General features: G+C 45.4%; 1 protein-coding gene across 3 annotated transcripts in view; it reads left to right on the forward strand.

Annotated features, from left to right (window-relative positions):
- The first annotated feature begins 3,308 nt into the window (after positions 1–3,308).
- CD96 (CD96 molecule) overlaps positions 3,309–15,225 on the forward strand; it is a 29,507-nt gene continuing 17,590 nt past the window's right edge. The window contains exons 1-4 of one of the 3 annotated variants that reach the window (XM_086627446.1): positions 3,309–3,483; positions 6,472–6,888; positions 10,275–10,384; positions 11,965–12,187. In XM_086627446.1, the coding sequence (XP_086483572.1) occupies positions 3,426–3,483; positions 6,472–6,888; positions 10,275–10,384; positions 11,965–12,187 (808 nt within the window). In that variant the 5' untranslated portion in view covers positions 3,309–3,425. The remainder of the gene's footprint in view (positions 3,484–6,471; positions 6,889–10,274; positions 10,385–11,964; positions 12,188–15,225) is intronic. The other 2 variants (XM_086627369.1, XM_086627306.1) reach the window with 2 other exon arrangements.

Here is a 15,225-nt window from a genome sequence, read left to right on the forward strand (position 1 = left end):
TTTTTCTGTGGGGCTGACTGCAGATCTGCTTCTTCCTTAGGTGCAGCTTACTGTAATTGAGGTAGAAGAATTGTATTGTGGTTGAGGGTTTTGTGAGCATGACGCGTAATAAGGATGATTGCCACAGAAAGAGTCATGTGTAGCGCTCAAAATGCCTCCTCCAGTGGTGAACGGGTCTGCGGAAAATAATGACAGGACTCCCCACTCCCACCCAAGGAGAAGAAAATTAATGTCACAAGAGGCAGCAGAGACGTCCTTGAGCAGTGGGCAGCGCCCCGCGCTACAGTGCGCTGCCAGGGCACCCTCCCAGGGGATGCTCAGATCCCATCCCGTCCCACCAGCGCTGCCACCTCCGAGGACACAGGGACCCACAAGGACCAGTCAGGCCAACTGCTTGTCCAGCCCAAACTAAAACGTTGTGATTGACATATCGCCTAACAACATGTGTCTCTTGCCTGGGCAGAGCTTCTTCTCCATTAAACCTCCCTTCTTTTCCATTAAACCTCCCAGCTTTGCAGTGGTTTCTGGGTCTCTCCGGAAAGGCACATGTAGCGTGATGGAAAGACCTGTGCATCCCAACTCTGAGAAAAACATCCCTGCAGCTGTCTCACCAAGGAAAAGCCCGTTACAGACATGTCCTCCTCCCAGCTACCAGTGAGGGACACTGCCCCGGGCATGTGTCAGTACCTTCTCTCATCCCCCACCATCCGTAACCCGGTGTGTAACATCCCACAGTGGCGCCTACCAAGCTGCCAGTGAGTAACTGCAGGAAAGCGGTGGTGGGGGAGGAACCTCTCGTAATCTTGCACCACTGTGAGGGAGACCTGGTGGCCTGCTCCAGGGAAGAACTGGCTCCCTGCTGGTAGGCTGAGATAAGTGGTGTGTCTCAGAAGTAGTTTTTGATATCGTATGCATAGGCAGGCCTCAGCTGTTCACGCGCATCAATGTCAGCAGCAAGGTGAATCACTATTTCAGACTTCGGGCTTAAGATAGGAATCGGGGCAAAACACAGCTCTGAAGTGAACAAAAATCCATCGAGCTGGGAGGTTTCTTTCTTGCCTGTCTTTCATCACCAAGCTCAGCAACAACGCTGGGTGGCTGCATTCAGCCAACACAATGCGACATGGCAGCAGTGTATTTTTAGGATGTTATTTTAGGGGGGGAAGCAAATTCTAAAGGCGAGACATAGCCATCTAGTAACTCAAACAAGCCGCTCAGGGATTTCTGTAGCTATTGAACATACCACACGGCTCTTGGGCTGTCTTGTTGAATTGTGATGCGTGTTTCAGATCAACAAAAAGGCTCATTTGAGATTTTTTTTTCTCCTGTGTTACACAAAATACATTCTCTCATGGTACAAAGCATGAACTGATCAGCAGGAGAAGCTAATGTAACTACACTCATGAACGAAAGCCCAAATTCTAGATTGTAGTCCAATTTTGTTGGACTTTAGTTTCTGCAGATAATCTCTCAGTTCTCTGTGGTCTCTGCTCTGAACTGGAAATCAGAATACCTACCTTTTTAATATTTTTTACTCTCTTCTGCGGCTGTCAATTACAATGGCTTGAATATTCTTTTCATCCTCAACTTCAAGACTTCTTGATCCTCTGAGAGAGATCTTTCTCTGTCAGGCTTCTGAGTGACAAGCAGAGATTTCATCCCCAGAGAATATTCCCTTAGCAGTAACCCGGGCATCCAGTGCATTTACCACGACTGCTTTTAGTGCGTTTCCTCAGGCAGGGGAGCAATGCAAACAAAAAAGGAACTGTGCAGCAGCATTTATCCTCCAAGATATATATGGAGGCCTGACGGTAGCCTGGCCAGCACTATTAGCTGTTCCAGCTGGAGACCTTAGCCTGCTTAAACGTGCTACCAAGAGGTTGCATATGCACAAATCAGGGAAGTGGTACAGATGTTGTTTGCATCTGGTAGTGCATAAAATAGGGAAATGACCAGTGAGGTCTCTTTTTTTTAACTTGAACTCTATGCCTTGCATGCTGGAGCTATGGGGAACAACACGGTCAGCAAAAGTAGACAGGAAGAAAATGGAAAACAGTTGGAAAGAAAATTGCAGATGGTGGCTGGCAGTTCCCATATGCCTTGCCTGAGCAACAGAGAGGAGTAACATAAAAAAGAGGAGCACCATAAAAAAGAGGAGCCAACAAAGGCACCCAGGCCCTCTTAGAAATTGTTTTGGAAAAGAGTGTCAGGACGTGGCTCACCCAAGGATGGACCAACCACCCAAGGGAGAGCACTGCTGGTGGGCAGAGGTGTCTGTTTAAGGGACTGTGCCATCCAGATCACTTGTTTTCTCTGCCCTGGCAGGTGGACTGTAATCGGCCCTCTCCCAAAGTCCAAAGGGTGGGTTGTCCTCAGGGACAACCAGCTTCCTGCCCAGCTGCAATTCCAAACACCCATCACACATCGGGAAGAGCCAGCAGATAACGTATGTCCACGCTGTGTGCATTAGGTGTCCTGCCCTGCTCTTTGCATTTGAGAAAACAAGTGCGATAAGCAAGAACTCAAATCTGGTTCTTTCTGAAAAGCCGCCAACAGCAGGTTGGATTTGCATGAAACTTGCCTGCAATGAGATGCTTTGCTGACAGGTGTATGTCTAGTTTATGGAAACACAGTGTGCTTCGAGGACAGTTCAGGAGGATTTACAGGTGACCTGCAATAAAGACAGGTCACAGGACTGGCAGGAACCACGTGCTTCTGACTGAGGGTGCTGCCATCACCAAAGCTACCAGCTGAAGGCAGTGAGGTGCAGAGCTTAACTGCACCAAGTGATGTTGTCCCGTGTGATGCTGTAATTCTTCATCCTGCAGAAAATAATTAATGGTCTCCTTCTCAGGGGGGCAAAAAAAAAAAAGGTGAATCTGGAAAACTCTCCATTCACTCTGTTTTAATTTAGGAGGATTGGTTTTGTTATTTTGCTGTTTTTTTAAAGATAGTGAGTGTAGAGAGTCTGGAAATAGTATATTTGAATTATGTTGGACTAACGTGGGAAGAAAATGAAGCAGGGGAAAAAAAAGTCAACTTTTGCATGCTATGTTCTGTATATTCAACCTTAGACACCTGACAAGTTTTTGAGAGAGTGTAAACCAGAAAACAGCTTACTCTGAGTTTATCTGAAAAGACAGAGGGGAAAAAAAGAAAAATTATCTTCAACACAGGCTCACAGTACAGGTAGTGTTTTCAACATAACCGTTTCACAAGATGTACTAATTTTGTCGCTCTGGCAGGAAACTGAGGCTTTTGCATTTAATGAAGCATTTCTTTGAAGTCACGCTAAAACGACGAGCGTGACTGTGTTGCACATCTGCCCGTCAGCACAGGGCAGACCTTCTCGACTTCCTTTTCCGAGACGCTGCCGGGAGCAGGCCAAGGGAGCTACGTGCTTACCAAAACTTCACCAAGTGAAGATGGAAAAAAGGTGGCTCTTCTCCCTCTTTTATTTACTCTCGGTGCCCAGCGTGGCAGGTAAGCGTGGCAGCGGGACGCCTCAGCTCAGTTTACGATGGAGGATGATAAGGGGCAGGGTGGCACGTGCGGGCTGGGCTTAGTGTGTCTCACTAGAACAAGCTGTAGCTATGGGTAATGATTTTCTCTTTCCTGACAGCTTTCTAATAACTCTATTTATAATGTGCAGCTAGTAAGGAGCAAATGGCTTGTGCTGACTAGCACATTGGTTTGTTCAAAATGTCTAACCCCTTTTCACCAGAATAATTACTGAGATGAGCTCACTGGTATTCAGGGCAACATGTACTTGTCTCCAATGGGCAAAAAAGAAAACTGTTTTCCAAGAGGAAATGAAAAATATCTCTCTCTCTCAAACACACACACATACCTGTGTATGCAGAGAGAGGAAGAGTTAAAACACTGAAAGACAAGGATAAATCGTAAAGCTGCAACACCTTAAAAGATTCTTTCCTGCCTCTTCCTCATCAAGCCCTACGTGTTGTGTTGAGGGCTTCAGAAACAAGTTTGTCATTGGGAGTAAAACTTTCAGAAAAGTTGGGTAAGGAGAACTGCATCCCCATTAGAGGGAGTCTAAACCAAAAATGATCTGAGGAAAATCAAGAAGAAGCCTGATGCTCACAACCCGCTTCACTGACCCCATCCCCCAACATGCTGACCATGCTGAATGTGGGAGTATCTATTACCAGCTAGGAAGAAGAATTTTGTAGAATACACCTTCTTCTATTTAAGAAAGGAGAAAGCTCATGTATTTAACTGGCATGGTAAGTTGCATCGCAAAATCTGGCATAGGCTGTTCCTAATTTCTACATCACTGAGGCAACCTGGATTTTAAAAGAGAAGGAAATATTTCATACACATTTCTGTAGAAAATAAAAGTTCTCAAATGCAAGGAAAGAATTAGAAGCTTCAAGACATACATGAAAGCAATACTATTTAGGGAAAAATAGGACTGTTGGTGTTTTTCCTCTGAGGATGAAATCCTCACTGAAGTCACTCAAAGGTGAAAATGGATACCTCCATGCCATTTGTGGAGATCGGACATCTAAATGTCTGGGAGTCAAATTTAAAATGGAGCACAAGCATGGCCTACTGGACAGCATTTGATTTCGAAAAATAAAGTTGGCAGAAAATGAGACTATACTGAGAGGCTAACAAAAAGTTAAGAACACTTTTGAGCGAAAGGGTTTCAGTTAAAATAACCCAAAGTGCTAGGCTGCTAACAACACAAATTACAATGTTCTCTCTATAATTGAAACTTTTTCATCTTAATATAAAATATTCAAGTAATTCTTGGTAGACATTCTTTACATGGTCCTTTGACCTAATACAGCGTCAGTATGAAATGAGAGATACCTTGCTAGATGTTCCTTGCCTGCTAGTCTGATACCAAGATTGCTAATCACTTTTTACTTAACTTTTACTGATGCAAAACTCGCAGTGAAATCAGTAAGCATTTGCTATAATAAGCTCCTTAGGCTGACAAAATAGTTTTCAGTAATTTTTTTCCCAGCACTTGTCACTCAGGCTTCTTCTTATTTACCCTCTTAAGTCATCCCATCTCTGGGAAGTCGATCAAAAGATGAACAGAGAACACAGCTACAAAAACCAGGGATTAATGTTGGCAATGGCCATTCAGTAGCTTTGCTCTCCATGCACCTAGTATCTACATGTTCATGTCACACTTCAGCGGTTAGGTACCAAATCTCAGCGGTACCAGCTCTGCGGGGATGTGGGACTCTGCCCTTCTTCCCTGTCAAACCAGAGCTGCGGTTGTGTTGGGTCCCCGTCTTGCTGCAGACAGAGCTGGCGGATTGCGGAGCACGCCGGTCCCCCTGCAAGCACCGCCGAGGCTGCCTGGCCCCTGGCAGGGCATCCCCTGGCTCAGGCACCCTGGAGCCCTGTACCACGTGGCAGAGCAGGTGCCAAAGCAAAGAAATCAGTACTTGCCTTTCTCAAGCAAAGAAGGTGAGCAGTGTGCACCTGCTGCCGTGAGGAGCCAGCGGTACAGCTGCTGGGACTGCGGGGCAAGTTCCCAAAGCAAATTTACAGTGATACACAGGGAGGATAAAAGCTAATGGAGACGTTAGGCGACATGTCTCTACCTAAGAACATCTGCACAAACTCATTTTTCTGGGGACCTGCACCCCCTCTTAAAAAAGGGCCTTTTGTGTATGGCTCTGTGTGTGGGACTGATTTCTTGTCTCACTGTGACTCCCCCATCCATAAATTCTTCATCTCCTTGAGCTTGTCAGTGCTCTGCATACAGAGATTTGGGGACTGCCTGCCTCTTGTTCACAGGAGGGAGAAAGGGAGAGAAATCAATTTTACTACAGCAGCAGCAAAACCAAGCAGTATGGGCTCCTGTTGAAAGCCCCTTCATTTCACCTACCCGTTACTCCTGCATATGGCACACTAAGGACTGCCAACATGCTTTATGAAATTAATTCAGGAAGAAACCATACATACTGGGGCAGCTCACTCTGACACTGAAATGGACACTCGTTTAGGCCATGCAGGAGCTGTTTAATAATGTAGAGGTAAAAGAACAGCTTTCTCTATCAAAGCAGCGAAGGCAATGGCACGGGGCAGGGGGAACGGTGCAGGGCAGAATTAGCCAGCAGGGATAACTCATTTGTTCTTACAAAAAGAGCTGGGGATATAACTGGGCTCAGCTTCTGCTTTATTTATATGGCTTGAAAGATTTCCATTTTCACAGAGATCCTCAGAGGTCCCATTTCTCTCCTGCGAGTGTGATGGGAGCTCTCTGCCCTCTTCCAGACAAGCGAGTGTTTGCTCTCCCAGTTCTCTCTCCACAGTCTGTAGTGGTGGAGATCTACTGCAAATCTCCTCGCTGGAAAGCCTGTTGTTACAGTTGTAGGGTTTCCATGGCTGTCTGTGGCTAAGGCACCAAATCATGTCAATGATGGCTTAGGAGAAAGCTTTGTTTAAACATTACTTGCACTGAAAATGGTCCCATTTGTTTTCAAGGCCAACCTCAAGACGTCATTACGCAAACAGAAGTGGTCCACGCTTTACCGGGTACTGACGTGACTCTGGTGTGCAACCTCCCAAAAGCACACAGCACTCACATAATACAGACACAGTGGTCCAAGACTGATTACACCAGGATAGCTGTTTATCACCCCGCTTATGGCACCCATTACTTCACTTTTCCTGAGGCTTCTTACAACTTTTCGGTGTCCTTCAGCACAAGGAAGTGCTGCAGCTGGGATGTTACAGAGGCTTTGTGTTCCCCCAATCCAAACACCACGTCTGAATGCAATCAGTGGGCTCTGCATCTGAAAAACGTTACCGTCTCCCTTGGCGGACAGTACGAGTGCAGTTTTGCTACTTACCCGTATGGGACAAAGGCTGCGAAAATTCAACTTATTGTCAAGGCAGAAGGTAAGTGATTACGAATGAGATGTTGCTTTTTTGTAACAGAGATGCAGGGGTGGGAAGCGGAATATCAGGATAGATGGACATTTCTTGGTTGGTGATGGTGACATGTTTGGAGTTTGCAATGGTGCCACTAAATGATACTGCCTGCACAGTTTCCTATTTACCAGGCACTCTTTAGCTGTTATTATCCAGGTCGTGATTAGTAAACTTCATTTGTTTGGAGGACCACAAAGTTAGATAGGAAGGCAAAAAAGGTGGCGAGATGGGCAGTTTCCACATCTTAGTTTTGGAGAAACAGGCTGGGGACAAGACTGGACAAGTGGCTCAGGATATGATGGGACCGAGGATGCTGGATATCCAAACCACGTTGCACTACTACTTCTATGGGCGTGCGGCACTGGGCACCAGAAGGAGAAAACACCCTTTCCTGGTTGAGGCTGAGGGCCAGCATCTGCAGGGGGTTCTGGGTGCTAGCTCAATGGAGGGGTGTGTGTCCCCACCGTCAAAAGCACACTGTAGCAAAGTGGAGGATTGATTAGGACAATCACAGGAATAGACTTGACTGCTTCAGTCAGCCAAAAGGAAGCTGGAAAGCAGCATAACTGTTCTTGGTAAGTAAGCCTCAGGAGAGAGTGTGGATTCCAGGGAGGATATTTAAATTATCCTGGCAAAGAAACAAATGGGTTTAAAAAGGACGTGAACAGATTTGACTACGAATTAAACAACAGTGGCAACCATTAGTGAGGCAACTTTGGGAACAGCTGTTTAATGCCAGCAGTGAGGGCAGAAGTCCAAACTGCCGTGAAGATGGAGCTAGGCGGGGATGTTGGACAAGCCTGTTATTGTGCTCACAGGGGACTGGCTTTGATGACCCCAGAAACCCTTTCCTGGCCCAGGTTTCTGTTAACAAGCCAAGAAGGATTAAAGTAAAAGCAACAAACCTGGCACAGTTTCAGTTCAGAGCTGCAAAGCCAACATGTTGGCTCTGCCTCTGTAGAGGCAGCACATGTTCAGGGGTCAGGAGCAGGGTGGGTGCAGGTGACAACAGGGGCAGCAGGGAGCAGCTGCTCTTTCACTGCCTCTTTGTCCTGCACAGTGAGGCCAAACTGGTGGGAGGAGGGACATCAGTCCCTGTGCTGGATCACATTTGTCCTGCAGCAGGAGGAAGTCTTGTGCAAGCCTCATATCCAGGAATGTTTAACCCAAGGTGCCGCCTCGTTGCCTGATGGCCCCTGCACGGCTGTGGCTCCAGGCGGTCTGGTGCTGTTATCACGGAGGCAGACCTCAGGGGAAGCACCTTCCTGCCCTGATGAACTTACAAAGGCAAAATTAGGGCCAGCCTCCCTGCGCAACCCGTAGAGGATGGGCGAGTTTAAACAGTGCAGGCTGGATAACTGCGTCAAGGAGCGAGCTGCCGCTTTACCTGCTGTACAGGGGTGTGCTCCCTAGGCTCCCCTTCGGGAATCTTCCTGCACTTCGCAGGGCAGAGGGGCTGGATCGAGCAGACAGCAGTGAGTTACAAACAGTGCTGGTAACCATGTGAAACCCTCCCACGCTTCTGTTCTTCATGCGATTTTTCTCTGTTTCTTCCTTAATACAGTCATAGTGCTGATCAGGCATTGCTCCTTTTCTCTTGCTGGTGCCCTCGGTTGATACCAACATGTTCAGCGACATTATTGCTGTCAACATGTTAAACGTGGGCAGTTTTTGTTCATATCAGCATCATTGTGGCTTTTTTCATCAAGTGCATGACGCTTGCTAGAGAGAACTAAAAAATTCAATTTGCAACATACCTCTTGCAGATTTGTATTTTAAGGTAACCAGATCTTTTGCAACCAACTATTTTGCCTTTAAAGAAGGCAAAAGACCTTAATCCAGCCTATGAGTGAGATGGAGAAGGGTGCTAGTCATTAATTAAGCACAGCTCCAAACTACATCGAAGTGAAGTGAATCCAGATGGATTCAACTTCTAGATACCGCAAAAAGCCCGCAGAGCAGCAAGCCCACATAGGTCTGACAAACACGGAGGACCTTAGCCAACAGGCTGTTAATGGAGATGGGAATCAAAGGCAGAGGGAAAATAAGCAGCTGGGGCACATGACTGTGAGAAGAGGCAGAGGCTGTTTGCAGGCTAAGCTCCTGGGGTGACTACTCATCTTTGTACTTCTCATATCTTGCATGGCTCTTTTGCATGGTGGCTTGTCCCAGCAAAGTCTCCTGTGCAGTTTTCCTCCTGGGGAAGCTATAGATTTGCTTCCTTTGCCCTTTCTTTATCCTTTCCACAGTATCCAGCCCCTTCAGGGCTTGTGCACTCTGTGTCTCACTGTGATAGCTGGCTCCTCAGCTGCTTTGCTATGATGGAGAGCAGAGATGAGCTGCTTCTGCCCCTGGGTCTCCTGAGCACCCCTCTGGGTGCTACCTTTCTTGGTGGCCCTGTGGCACAGGCTGCGTGCTGGCACTGTCACTCCGTTCTTGGGCACAAGACAGAAAAGAAGTCACAGTCACCAGAAAGTCCCCGCTGCCAAATGATGTAACGGTCTGGGACTGCTCAATATTGTCCCACCTCCCCGGATAAAAAATAGATTAAATATATATCTATTTGTCCCTTCGTCCTGGCCACGTTCCCCCCAGCCTGTTGTGCTCCTGCACACTGGCAAGAACACAGGAAGCTGAAAAGTCCTTGAAGTCTCAGTGCCAAATATAAACACCAGTGTGCTGTCAACATTCTTCTCATAATGAATCCCAGGCTGAAACCAAAACACAGAGCTCTCCTACTCTGTCCCAGCTGAAAACAGGACAGGTAGGAGATGCTGAAGTGCTTTTTTATATTTATGACAAAGGAAAGAGTGACAAGTGCTCTGCTTCTGGTAGTGGGAAGGCTGGAAAATAACAAAAGGAGCATTTACACTGAAAAATGGGGTTAATCTTAACCTGCCTGACATGCTAAACACCTTAGTGAGAAGAAGGTCTGTGGATATTTTCAGAGAAAAGGAAATACAGGTGCACAAAATCAATGTGAAGGTTTATTGATGCAGAAAAAAATCGTAAGAGAAAAAGTGAAGCTTCAAATTATTCTCAGCTCCGAAAGGAGACATCTTGATCCTGCAGTTAAGAAAAGTTTTTATGAATCACACAAAAATTCAGGTAAAGCCATGAATTAGAGTCATGAAACTGCATCTAGAATCGGATGGAGGGCTTTCACTTATCAAATGTGTCAATGGGTAATGGTTGAAAATTACAGTTCCCTTCTAATCTAAAAAGTGCCTATTCCTTGAACAGAAGGCCAGTCAGCATTGGTTTTTAAAGCACAATGAACACCATGTTTCTGATTTTCCTTCTTGGGCTTTTGTTTTTTTTGGTGGTTGCTGTTGTCGTTGCAATGACAAAAGAGGAGCAGCACTACGTGAAGGAAGTGCAGTTAAACCAGACTTTAGAAATTCCATGCCTTGAGGACACAACCTCAGAAAATTTGTCCAATTATCCTTTGAAGTGGCTAGTGGTAAGTATTTTTCATCTCAGGTATAAATTTCAGAAGGAACTACTGGGTATTTTTGTAGATTGAAATAGAAATGTCAGACTTTACTGCGTCCTGCAGAATCTGCTAAACAAAAGATATCAGTCATGTTGGACTGTGATAGCAAAGGAAGAAGTACAAACGTGGCTTTGCAACATAGACACCACAAACAATAGCTGTTAAAGAAACAAAGAGGGAAAATTCCATCTTAATTGCTTTCAGTTTTTCAGGAGTACATGTAGAGCAGGTTTGTGGAAAGTGACAAAGAACTTTGCAAACAAAACAGAAATAAAATATTCCTTGCATTAGATTTCTCAGTTTCTCAGGGCTTTCTGCTACAGTAAAGCTTTAGTATCTCTGAAAAATACACAGTTACTGCATAGAGAAGTGAGACATCAGGCCACTTTGAAATTAAAAAAAAAAAAAAGGAGGGGCTGACTGTAATGTTTTTGTTAACCTCCATGTCACAGATGCACGCCAAAGACATGTAAACCCAGTCGTCTAGTTAACCACATAAAAACTATTTTTAAGCAATTTGCCGTGAGATCTAAAGCTCGTTATATTTTTGTACTGCATCTCACTTTCTGGATAAATATTTGTATGCATGTTTTAACGTTACCTTTTGGCATTAATTTCAGTACATAGACAGAAGTCAGCCAGCAGCGTCCTCAAGTTTGCCCGTTGATTTCTATCTCTTGTCACTGGGGGGCTGTAACTGTTGAGAGTTTTCTTAAAGGTGACTTTAAAATATTTTAGACTTTTTAATCTTTTGTCCCAGCTCGTATTCTTTTTAGATCTCCCTTTTGCAGTGCATTCTTAATTTTAAAATGCTTAAAATTTCTCTAGGGAACACCCTTGTCCTTACTATTTTTTAATGTTGCTAGTTTACTCTACAAAGTCAAGTAGGAGAGGAAGTGGGGAAAAAACCCCAAAGGTCAGCACAACGACATATGTGGGTCACTATGTGTTGTTCAGAGTACCACTTGCAAATATGTACCGAGGCACAGATGTTCAGGATGTGTTGGCTGTAGCTATATATAAGTACATAAGGGTGACAGGGACGCAGGCATTAAGAGGAGATGACTTTTAGCTATTATCATCAGGTTCTTGCTGTTTAAAATCTAAAAGAACAAAGATTTTTCTTGGACTTTGAGTCGTGTTTAATATGTATAGGATGTTTAGCACAACTTAAAAATTGCTGCAGTGGGAAAGTAGCTCTGTTGCCCTCTCTGCAGTCTACAGAGATCTGGACTCACAAGACATAGCTATTTACTCCATCATTTATCGGTAAGATGATGATCACTACTGGTTTTGAAGTTCTGGGGGATTTCCTCAAAAAAAAACAAGAATGTATTTGGAAAAAATAGATGTTGCAAATGTCCACTTGCTCCTACTCAATGCTAAGGGTGCGAAGGATTTTCACAGTGGGAATAGAGCTGGTCTCAAAGCCAAGCTCAACGCTAAGGGTGCAAGAGATTTTCATTGTGGGAATAGAGCTGGTCTACAAAAATAGTTGCAGGAGGGTGTCTCGTCTTCACGCATTGTGTGGGTTGCTTTTTTCACAGGGGGAAAATGGCAGGAAAGAGGAACTTGTGACCAAGCAGCCCTCCTGCCCTGCAGTGTACAGGAACAGCAGCGCAATGTATGGGCAAAGAGTCCTCCTGGGTTTGAATAATGCTCTAAAGATTTTCCCCACCGAAATCACAGACGATGGCAGGGTGTTTTCCTGCCATGTGGTGTACCACCCGGAGAGAGTCCAGAAGAGCAGCACCACCGTGAGAGTATTCGGTAAGGGGCCTATGCCAACTGCCCACCTATTTGCACTTGGAAAGGTAGCACTCTGGTCTGGTTCTGAAGGCAACAGCTTCTGAAATACGCTGGGTTTTTTTAAATATATCTGTATTTACATTGTAATTTTTTGAGCTGAAATGAGTTAAAATGTTAGTAAATAAGCCCACAGTTCATAGAACTTGTGGCATTCAATTTCTGGCAACAAAATTAGTAGATCCATTGTGCATATATCAACACCACCAGCATGCAAATTGCCACTGTTTCACCCCAATGTATAAGCTTATGTTGGCACGTTGCGGGTTACAGGTAGAGCACCTTGGTCATCAAGCTCTCCCTGCCTCAGTTAAAAAATGGCCATGCTGCCTGTGGTTAGGAAATCACAGCCAAAATTCAGTAAGCAGCTAAAACAGTTTGGAACTACCATTGTTGCAAAGTCACATCCTTGAAGGTGTGTGGTGTCCAGCCGCTGCCAAAGGCTCTGGTTCTGGAAATGAGGTCCTGCCTTGGGGTCTCAAACTGGTCAGGAGCAACAGGGCCCAAGTACCGCAAATGTGTGGGCTGGCATGTCGTGCTGGAAGCCTTCCCCATCTTAGGTACTTGCTCTGTTCCCTTTCTAGTGGCTTAGGAACTACTCCACAACTGCTGAGGTACAATCAGATCAGAGCAACACTGCCCACTGAAAACCGGGCTGTATTTTCTGCTTATAGAGCAGTGAATCTGGAAAACATATTTCCAACACTCCTAAAATGAATGAATGTTAAATAGTGGGTCTGTCTACAGTCCCTTGATTGTAGCTGCTTGCTTGAGGAAGCTTGTAGCTTGGGGACAACACGGCCATGTGAGCCCGATGTTCTGAATGCAACAAAATATTCAACAGGAAACAGGAAAAAAAAAAAAAACAATAAAAAAATAAGATGGCAAAACCTGCGTATAGGGCTGTTGGTCATTGACGCAAAAGACATAAAAATAGAAGTTAATGATCTGAAATTTCCTCTGGTGTTTGCATGATTCAGACATGGCTCTTACTTTTAAAAATCAACATTTGTCAAATAGCTACAGTGTTACCCAGGTAATCGTTCAAGTAGACTAACATACTTGAACTCTCTCTCTGTCTGTCCCTGCTGATGCTCTCACCTCGGTTTGTGTACCTGTTAGCCTAAGAGGTCGCTTTATTTGGCTTATTCTCTCAATTGCTGCGTCACATGTGGTTGTCTGTGCATGCACCCACATCAGCATCTTAGCACAACAGGGGAGAGCAGAAAACAAGAGAAGGCAACCATGGCCTTTGGTGGTGGGCTTTTCTGAACAGCCTGTGGTGCTCCCAGTAACTGCTGGCTGGCTTTGGAACAGAGCACTGGGTGGTCAGTGTCTCTTGTAGGTGCCTCCAGGGCAGGGTTGGGTAGAGGAGGTCCCTGAGAGCTGGTTTACGGTGGGTGCTGAGGAAGATGTCCCAGACCTCAGGCCAATAATAGAGTCCAGATCTCGGAGGAAATACTTTTTTGTGCTCTTAGCCCTTTCACAACAAATATTTTGCAGGTGAAATAACTGTTTTGCATGCTGCATGAATCTTTCCTGTTACCATTCGCTGAAATCACGATGCTTATGATTGCATCATACCGTCTTTTGTTCATTTACCTCTCTTGTGCTGCAATTGGAGGGGGAGACCACGAGCAGATGGTCCAGCACTGCCCCTGCGCCAGCCTGCACGCCCATACACTGGCAGGGCAGGAGCTGGCAGAGAACAGGCAGAGACAGTGGCCAGAATAATCCTGCAATACCCAGCTGACTTTTGGGGACAGACAAACAGCCACTTCAGACGACAGCACCTCTCTTGTTCCTGTGCCAAAGCTGACCAGGGAATGAAGAAATGAACTTTTATGTCCTAGCAGGTAGATCCAGCCTCAAAAGGCCAGGGCAGGACCTAAAATGTGATAGTAAGTGTATACGATGTCAACAGCACATTATATTGGTTTTATCAGTCATCCTGGCCATCAGAAAGGACGTGACCAGAGAACCAAGGCCAACTGAAAGATGGGGAGATTTTCCTATCTCAGCAAGACAGCGTGCCCCTGTCGCCCAAACACTTGTGCAATTGGACCCCGTGGGACAGGTGTGGTGAAAGCAGGGCAGGGAGGGCAGGCACTCAGTGCACCAGGGCACTGTAATGGACAGGAGGAGGAGGAGAGGAAGGTTCTGTCACCTGGGGAAAGCTCCTTGTGCAGGATCCCTCCGGTAAACACTTCAGGGCTAAACACAGCAGAGACAACCCAAGTCTGAGGGGTGGCAGTGGCACTTCCCCACAGATGCTTGAGGTGGCCTGGGTATTGACTGGGAGCTGGGCAGGAGAGGACGGGGAAGGCATGAATGAGATGCTCAATGAAGTTGAGAGTCTTGATAGGATGAGTAGCAGACATTCAATTAAGAGAGCTTTTTTTCAAGAGGACACTTTTGGACGGAAATACTTTAAAATATTTATTTTCTAGAATAGTTATTTTAGATACAGGCTTCTGCAAAAATATATGGCCTTTTCGGGCTAACTTTGCCAAATATTGATTTCTCCTTTTTGTAAGGGTAAAAGCTCAGCAGCAGAAGCTCCTATACTAGATATTGAATTTCTGCTAGACACAAAACATTGGTAAATATCCTAGCAAGACAAACGAAGTCAAACTGTTAACAGCGGCTGAGACTTTAAATGGAAAAGATCTGTTAGATCTTCCCGAAAAGGAAGAAATCAGGCAAAACCACCAGGAGACCTATATGGATAAACAAAGAACTCTTGGCTAAAATCAAATACAAAAGGGGAATACACAAAGCATGGAAGCAGGGACTGGTAACCTGGGATGATTACAAGGAAGTTGCTCGTGTACTCAGAGACCAGGTTAGAAAAGCTAAGGCCCTGACAGAGTCAAATCTGGCCAGCGATATTAGAGATAACAGAAAAGGATTTTATAGGTATGTGAGAGGAAAAAGAAAAATGAGAGAGAATGTGGGGCCTCTCCGGAAGGATACGGGCGACCTGATTACTGAGGACATGG

Source organism: Tauraco erythrolophus, chromosome 1, assembly GCF_009769465.1.
Source record: "Tauraco erythrolophus isolate bTauEry1 chromosome 1, bTauEry1.pri, whole genome shotgun sequence".
NCBI lineage: Eukaryota > Metazoa > Chordata > Aves > Musophagiformes > Musophagidae > Tauraco > Tauraco erythrolophus.